We start from the raw sequence: 8,511 nt of genomic DNA on the forward strand, positions 1-8,511 counted from the left end.
CTCCATTTATTAAAGGCTAATAAAAGAACACAAGTGTTGATACTTATGTCTTAAAATAAATTCTACATGCTCTCGAGTCCAAGCATTTCATGACCAAAAAACTCAGGATAGAAACTGCATTCTGAAAAGGTTGCTTGGTAAAATTAAAGAAAGATCGTTCCACTACCAGGAATTACAGAGAAAAAATTACCTAAACAAAAACAAAGAAATAAATTTTCTTCATAATCTAAATGTTACATGTCACCCTGAAGGAATGCTAGATCTACAACACGTATGAATGTCAGGCACTAAAGGCGGCAGCTACAGCATATGTAAGTTTTATTTAGCAGAAATCTGAGACCGAAACCAGTTGTGGGCTGGTAACAGATGGAGTGGTCCCACCGCAGCAATAGCAACATCCTGAAATATTCAGATCATTAGTAACCGGTTATATATGTCTGCAGGTTAAATTCTGAACTTATGATACTGGCCCTCTCATGAAGTTTCAAGTCAAAAACCTATTTCATTAGTTTTACCACCCTTTGTGATCAAACAATTATAGCTGCATACATACTGAAATTACAAAGAATGGAATGTAATGAAATGTTGATTGCCTTATCAATTATGAAGTTTTTTGCCGTCTCCATTACTGTATCAGCATCAACAGCATCTATGCGAGTAAAAAGTTCGAGAAATGGCATTACTCGTCCATATGTCAACATCTGCATCAAAAGGTTAAGAACTGCAGTTCTTAGCATGGCAAAACCATGATTATGCTTGGGTATAGCATTCTGTACCCCTCTATTAAGTGCTAAGCAAAGTGTTTCTGATGGAAATAGCCACTTGAGCAAATTAAATATTATTTTGTTGAGATGTACCTGGCGGCCATTGTTCTCAGCAACTGCAGTAGATCCATCGATATGAAGCAAAAGAGCAGATTTTAACTGCATATGATGACAAACATGGTTGTGACCCTTGTTACATCAGTGATCACAAAATACATACACATAATTATATGAAATTCACGATGATTTATTTACATTGTAAACCTTGTGAAAGATATGTGTCATACAAATTATTCTAAACTATTACAAGAGGAAAAATAGTCACTTCTTGAATTAGAGTAGGATCTTAGACCATCATAATGACAAGATCAACTATCAAGTCTTCCAAATACTTGTCTAAGATGAACATGATCAGACCCCATGCCCCGGCATGAAGATGACCCTTGTGAACAAAGTTATTTCTTGGGCATCTGCAGTTATGCAGAAAAGGCCTAGAATCAGATAAATCGCACACTTATGTTTTCATCATGAACAAAAAATTTACAGAGGCTTATTTTTCCAAAAAAAAGAGATCAAAAAAATTGAGTGTCATAAATAGAACAGGATATTATAAGTTTTGATAACAATGTTCATGTCAAGTTGCAAGAACATACAAAACATCGCTATAGGTATACAAAAGTGTGTGAACCTAATAAAATAAGTTATATTTCGCATCTTCCTACTCTAGCAACATAATACAGCTTCTTTAGGCACCACAGATTTGAGACTCTCAGCATATACAAACTTTGCAAGTTTCCAGGTTAGCTTCCCACATTTTCATACATAAGCCTCAGATGGGTATAAAAAGAAATGCAAAAGGTGCTTTTTGACTGACGCCTTGGCCATGCCAGCAGCCAGAACACAAATAAATGGAGCACAAATTCACAAAACCAAGTTTAATTCAACCCCAGATGTAAGTCGACAGCCTAATTCTCTAATACAAAATCAAAGTAATCTTATTGGGCTCCTAACACCTAAACTAAATCAAAGATGAAGATGGAATATCCAAAAATATTAGGCAAGGTTAGCTGTAGAATAAACTTCCTTGATACTGAAAGTTACCTGATTTCGGGCTCGTATTACTTCACTTTCTGATACTTTATATGCCAGTCTCCTCATCTCTTCCATTATTAAACATGACAAATCATGCACATGATCAGGCTGCAATCAACAAGATTCAAAATGCTGAGATAATATAAAAAGTAGCTCTTTCCACAACTAATAAGTATCATAAATATTTTTTTACTGATCTTGCTAGATGAGGAGATCATAAAGATGTAATAATTATAGTATTTATAAATCATTGTTTAAGTTTTAGAAATGAAAAATGCACCACATAGTGGACAAAGTTATATTATATTTCAGATATTAGCTCAACAGAAAAGAAGGCATTTATTAGATGGTCAATGACAACATGAATGGGAACACAGCCGACAGAATGAAAATAAGCTATTAGAAATGATGTATTTTGTTTAACAAGCAAATGGTAATATTTTTTAGCTTTTAAGTTCTAACGATGAATAAAGAAATAAGGCTCACCATGGCAGTAGAATAAATGCCAAATAATCCTACATCACGATAGTTGGTATTGAAGGCCATTATGCTATCGGCTAAGCTATCTGTGCTGGCTCGACGAGCTAGCTGAGACCTGTTAATTCATTGGGTTGCATGACATTGTTAGTTGTTACAAAACATGCAGCAAGAGTATTAAGAAAGCCCACATATGTACTAACGAAACATTAGCAACAGCCTAAATTTATCTTACCCTGAACAATTACCTACACCTATGCTTTTGTTCCAAGACCCCAACAAGCTTTGGATTACCATAAGAGGTATGGAATTAGGGTCAGCCCATGCTGCCCCTTTGAAAGCTATTGCCAAATGCACTAGAGGCATGTCCTCATTCTCCACTCGAACCTAAATTAAAATGTTTAAGGAATTTGTTGCATAGAGCATAACACAAATGAACTTATACGGAATTACAGCAGACCTCTGAACCAGTAAAGATAGCTGGATTTGCTTCAACAAGCTGATCCGCTGTGGTTGGATCCCTAGAAAAATTTCTAAACAATCTGCTGACCATATCAACAATCTCATCATGTTTAACTGCACCTGCAGCTGATACAACCTTCCACCAAACAAAAATAAAACTAAATATAAGACACAAAAAAATCAAGAACCTAACATACAATTTCATGTTATCATGGATTAAATGTTAAAAAAATAAAAATTGAAATCAAAATTCCAAAATTAAGTTGATACTACCATTCTAGGTCCTGTATAGTGGGTGTAAATGTACTGCTGCAAGTCAATCCTAGAGATTGCCCGGATGTTCTCCTCAGGGCCTAATATTGTGTCCCCTAGAGGATGACCACAGAACGAGGCCGAATGCAAGTGATCAAATATCACCTCTTCCATCTGCCCTTGTACCTGTCTAACACACAAACCAGGCATTCAGTAAAAAAAGAAAAGAAAAGAAAAGCTACACATGATGGACCATACACCAAACAAAACCAACGAGTAAGAGCATAAGACTACATCTCACCTCCTCCATTTCACGGAGGATGACACCCCGTTCCCGCCTGATGGCATGGTCGGGGAACCTCGAGTTCTGCAATATGTCTGCAAGTACATCAATGGCAACAGGCACATCCTTACTTTGGACATCAGCATAGAAAGTGGTCTGCTCACGGGAAGTATAGGCATTGAGTCGGCCACCCATGTTCTCTATCTCCTCCTCGAGAGACCGGGCTGTGCGATGGCGGGTGCCTTTGAAGATCATGTGCTCGAGGAAATGCGCCGTGCCATTGGTGCCAGGAACCTCAAACCGGCTGCCAGCATCAATCCAGACGCCAATGGAGGCCGTGTGTGAGGCAGATAATGGGGCCGATTGGGTGACCACACGGATGCCATTGGGGAGGGTCGTGACACGAACTTGGGGGAAGCGGAGGAATGGGGAGTGGTCGAGTAGCCTGGCTTCAGGGGAGCTGTGCCGGAGGAATCGAGGGTCAGGCGTCAGCTCTTCTGAAGGTTTTGGATGGGCAGAAAGCGAGAGGTATCGAGCTCGGACAGTGGATGAAGTTGACAGTTTCCTCCTAAGGGGAGCGAATGCAAGTGCCATGAAGAAAGGCCTCGTTTGGTCTTTGATGGATTTTTTTTCTTTTTGTCCCTCCTAGGGTTTCCACTCAAATTAATAAGAAATCCTAGCACTCTCGCACAAACTGCGAATGCCTTCAAAAATTCTATCAGCAAAGAAGCAAATCTGAGAAAAAAAAGAGAAATCGTATTCATCAGCAATAGTCACACATACCTACAAGAAGACATAAGAAATCAAAAGAAGAAATTTATCTGTCTCTCTGTCTGTCTGTCTATCTAGTTATCTCTTTATCTATGGCGTAATAAAACAAAATCGCGATGCACAGAAAGAATCAAGAATGGGAGAAATGGAAGAACAATAACGGGGGACATCTCTGCAAGAACAGAGGTGGAAAACAAAGTTCCAAGCGAGAAGTTGTTGGACGATCTCACAGCAATTTCTACGATCATATTAACCGCAGCACATAAACCGAAGTAGGTAAAGATACAAGCTTCAAGAGAGAGAGGCGTACCCAAAAATTAGGGTTTTGTGGGGATCCGATTTCCCGCCGCTGCAAGAGAAGGACCCCGGTGTTCGACTGTTACACCCTATGCTTTATTCCGTTTATCCCTGTGGCTCCCTAAAACTCCCTTCCCCACGAAGAATAAAAGCGGCCGCAACGAGCCCATTTAAGTTGGATCCAACCGCTCTTGTAAAATATCCGACATGACTCCAACCGGTCTAATTTAGACTGGACCGCCGCGGCGAGGATTCGGCACGGGACCGGGTGCCTCACACTAGGTGCACCAACTCAGCCGTGCATCATAGAAATAATTTAAGATGAGATAAGAGAGAAAAATCTAAGACGAGCTATATGATGAATGCCTAAATAAAGAAATTATATCTTACACTGCATGCACTCATGCATACCGCTAGCCACTCGATAAGCCTCTTTCATCAAGCTTTTAATTTTTAATATTCACAGCCATGCAGTGTAATTATCAGCGTACATGGCCACGTAATGTACACCATATGGAATATAATTTTTCATCTTAATGGGGCTCATAAAAACAAAAATATAACTAATATGGTGTGGTGCACCTGATGTAAGATATAATTTCTCATTTTGTAGGGTTGCATGGAGCCGACAGATGTGGAATGTATAAATGGTTATATGTAGCTGGTGGTGTGACTTGAACCTCATGAACTTGCTCAGGTCCACATTCTTGACAAAAAGAATCTCAACTATTACTTTTGATAAAGAATCAAAAACATAGCAAAGTCATTAAAATAGTAGGTTTAAATTGAAAAATCTCATCTATTTTTTCCTTTTAGTTTTTTTTTAAAAAAAAAGAAACAGGATCAAATTAGGTACCTTTCCAGTTGAGAAAACGGATGGGAACCGCCAAATCCATGCTGTATTGGCAATCTATTTCCCTGCTCCAATGAGATAGTGGTTGCCTTAAAATTCGAATGGTAACCGGGCAAATGAAAGGGCGGGTTCCATGAAACTACTAGGTTCGCTACCCAACAAGAAATTTTTATTTTGCAAGTCCACATCCCATGCAATTTATTTCTCTCTTAATCAAAGAAAAGTCTTTGGTTAGAATTAGATATAGCTACACCACTGTTGGGATAAAATAGGAGAAGGAAAGTTTCCATAGTTGATATTCATTTGAGCTAGCCCACAGCCCTTCACTGCTTAGCTCTCTGAAATCAAAGTACTAAAACAATAAAAAACAAAACTTCACTTGCAACTTTTGTTTTTTGGAGAAATAGCTTACAATTTAAGAGTCACCAACTGTCTTAATATAATCTACAAATGAAACATAACCACCAACCCTTGTTTGTTATAACTTATTAGCTTATCTTTTTTTCTCCGATAATCACAATATCTTATGATTTTTTTTAAAAAAAGAGGGTGTTATTCATCCTTAACTTTAGGAAGTCTCTCATAAATGAATATTCCTACACAACATAGATATGGCAAATATCACAAGGCTGACAGTAAATATTTTTGATTTACAAGAAATGCAGCAATCTCCTCAACCTCTTCACTTCAATAACCAACGCCAATGACCATGTATAAGTTCCTCTGCCATGATCTTGCCGTCGCATCCGGTAAAACTTCCCTAATAAAATGCAGTAACCGTTAATCCAACTGTCATTCTGTAACTTTATTACTAAACAAAAATTAAGCACCCATAGCTGCCTCACATGTTGATGATGAGTCATTAGCTGGTCTTAATTTATTAGCATGCTGTCTTCTCAGCTTTGTTGTGTTTCAGCTTGTTAGTAAACTGTCAGCCTGAGAAAAACTGAACCTGTAAATCCAGCTTCTTCAAACCAGTGCTCCTTTGGAAAGCAATGAGTTACACAATACAACATCAATCCCATTATATGTCCAAACACCTAAAACAACCTCTCCTTTTCTTTTTTTTCTTTTTTTCTTTTTTTTTGGTGAAAACGGCATTTCATATAAATCTAACTTAAGTACATCCAGCAATATCAAAACAAACTAAAGAGTACAAGGTAGGAGAAATATCTCCTACAGATGTCCATGTGATCTCCTCGGAGTACCGGGCAACAAATGAGGCAACTCAGTCTGCTGCACTATTCGCCTTCCGAAAAATATGTAAAGCCTGAAAATCGCTCGGCTCCTAAGCCAGTCTACGAGTTTCGCGGATGAGAGGATGACCATCACCATATCTGTCCACTCCCCAAATTCAATCGATCACCACAGAGGAGTCTCCTTCAAGGCATGTATGCCCAGCACCAAGTACCCGTCTCGCATAGGATATCCCCTCCCAAGCTGCCCGCAGCTCCACCCCGACTGCAGTAAGTCCCGACGTGCGGCGGCCACCAGCTGCTATCAACCTACCCAGATGATCTCTGATGACAAAGCTAACTCCTCCTGACATCCATCCACCAACATACTACCATCGAAGTTCACTTTGAGATGACGAAGGGGTGAGGGTACCTAAGAGACTAGAGCGAACCTGGGCGTTGTGACAGCGGAAAGAGTATCCCAGATGTTCCTGGCCATCTCAGAAGAAAACCTAATGACAGCTGTAGTAACCTCCCTCGCATGAAGCATGGCTCTGTCCACCACCATCCGCGGGGGTAACAACCTCTCCCTTTAGTTCAATGGCAAACCAACCAAGACAGGCAGCTGCTATATCAACAGAACTCACATCCCAACTGTTCCCGCTAGCATTAAATCCCTTTCTCACCCATTTTCCAAGTTAAATGAGTTGTTTCTCTTTTTTGAATGAAAGGGAGGTTATAACCACCGGCTTTTATTAATTTAAGTCAAACAGTACAAACATCAGTAGCTGCCAAGAAGAGTAGGCAGCAATCCAAGGAAACAGATTCTGATACAACTGAATGGAAAGAAACAGGATGTTGAACAAGTTCCAGCACTCAGACAGAGCTCTTCTTCAACCAAAATAAAGCAACAGTGAAGATAAGAAGCTGACAAAAATAATTCAGCTGCTCCAGCATCACAGTGGCATATAGAATTCAGCAACCATGCATCCACATTAGCATACAGGGTTCTGATTCAAACTACCAACTCTCATTGAACCTTGCATCCAGATTAGCAGACCCAACTAAGAGATCTTGAGCAATGAAGTGCCGTCGGCATAGAGAATAGAAGAGAAGAGGCGATACGCGAGGAGAGCATACCATGCTGCATGCGACATCAAACATCAGAAAGGATTCTAGACAGTCGCTTGACATTGTACCATAATCCCCCGTACACAAGCAGAAGTTTGCTGTCACAATAGGGTGGACCAATCATTGAATAAAGAGAGCCCCCTGTGGCAATGGATGATAGAGAGGCTTGTTCGCTCAAAAAGATCCCCTCATTTCATTCTTTCCAACATACCTAGGCCATGGCCACCATCAACATAAGACTCACCAATTGAGCTGATTTGGAGAAGTTTCTCCTTCTGCATTCAAGATAGAGGCCTTCAAAGGTTGAGTGTGCAAGATTCCCAGTAAAATGCAGATTGCCTTCCATATAGTTGAAAAGAAATTGCATTTGGAGAACAAATGATCTACAGTTTCTGATGATTGATGACAACGTATGCAGCCACTAAGATTCAAAGGTTGAGTGTGCAAGATTCCCAAGTTTCCTTCCAAAGATATCCTAAGTATTTAGTTTTTCTTCCAACAAAACCAAAGAAAGCATCTAAACTTTAAGGGCACACTGAAGTTCCAAAGTGAGGTTGCAAAGCTATATCTGACGCCCCACACCCCCCCCCCCCCCCAACTCCACAAGTGTTAAGGAACTAATAAAGAGGCTGCAGAGAATGCTCCTCAATTTCCATACAATTCGATTTTCCTCCTAGTTTTTAGAGAAATCAGGGCTAATAAGTGTCACGACCTGGACCCGAATCCGTGATACGGCCGTGCTAATGCCGACTACCGCCCACAATAGCACGCAGCCTCATACACGAGTAACAGGGTAGTCAAAGTAGTCATTTGTCATATATTTAAGCATTTCCAGCGCAACTTACTGGTTGGTACAAAGTACAGAGCTTCTATACAGTTTATGTGCACAAAAGTATATCTATTTTACCCAAAAAAAAAAGAAGCCCTGATACAAAAGAAAAATGTCTCCGACTG

At 39.8% G+C, this 8,511-nt stretch overlaps 1 protein-coding gene across 2 annotated transcripts; it reads right to left on the reverse strand.

Moving 5' to 3' along the window:
* Positions 1 to 29: 29 nt before the first annotated feature.
* Positions 30 to 4,570, reverse strand: LOC103720539 (probable mitochondrial-processing peptidase subunit beta, mitochondrial). 2 transcript variants are annotated; one of them, XM_008810289.4, is made up of 10 exons: positions 4,412 to 4,570; positions 3,349 to 4,065; positions 3,069 to 3,233; positions 2,794 to 2,931; positions 2,569 to 2,720; positions 2,343 to 2,451; positions 1,866 to 1,964; positions 858 to 923; positions 594 to 701; positions 30 to 399 (listed from the first exon to the last, which is right to left on the reverse strand). In XM_008810289.4, exons 2-10 carry the CDS (start codon positions 3,922 to 3,924, stop codon positions 319 to 321), a joined length of 1,494 nt encoding a protein of 497 aa, XP_008808511.2. In that variant the 5' UTR covers positions 3,925 to 4,065; positions 4,412 to 4,570; the 3' UTR covers positions 30 to 318. The 2 variants fall into 2 exon arrangements, 1 of the variants encoding a protein (XP_008808511.2); XR_003388177.2 differs by lacking the exons at positions 30 to 399; positions 594 to 701 and adding an exon at positions 1,117 to 1,234 and having other exon boundaries at positions 863 to 923.
* Between the last annotated feature and the right edge of the window lie 3,941 nt (positions 4,571 to 8,511).

The sequence above is a fragment of the Phoenix dactylifera genome, chromosome 4, assembly GCF_009389715.1.
Source record: "Phoenix dactylifera cultivar Barhee BC4 chromosome 4, palm_55x_up_171113_PBpolish2nd_filt_p, whole genome shotgun sequence".
Classification (NCBI taxonomy): domain Eukaryota; kingdom Viridiplantae; phylum Streptophyta; class Magnoliopsida; order Arecales; family Arecaceae; genus Phoenix; species Phoenix dactylifera.

Coding starts and splice junctions, on each gene's coding strand:
- LOC103720539 (XM_008810289.4), bottom strand. CDS start 3,924: ATGGCACTTGCATTCGCTCCCCTTAGGAGGAAACTGTCAACTTCATCC. Junction 2,932..3,068: donor ACTATACAGGACCTAGAATG/GTAGTATCAACT, acceptor GTTTGGTGGAAG/GTTGTATCAGCTGCAGGTGC. Junction 1,965..2,342: donor GCATTTATTCTACTGCCATG/GTGAGCCTTATT, acceptor TGTTGATTGCAG/CCTGATCATGTGCATGATTT.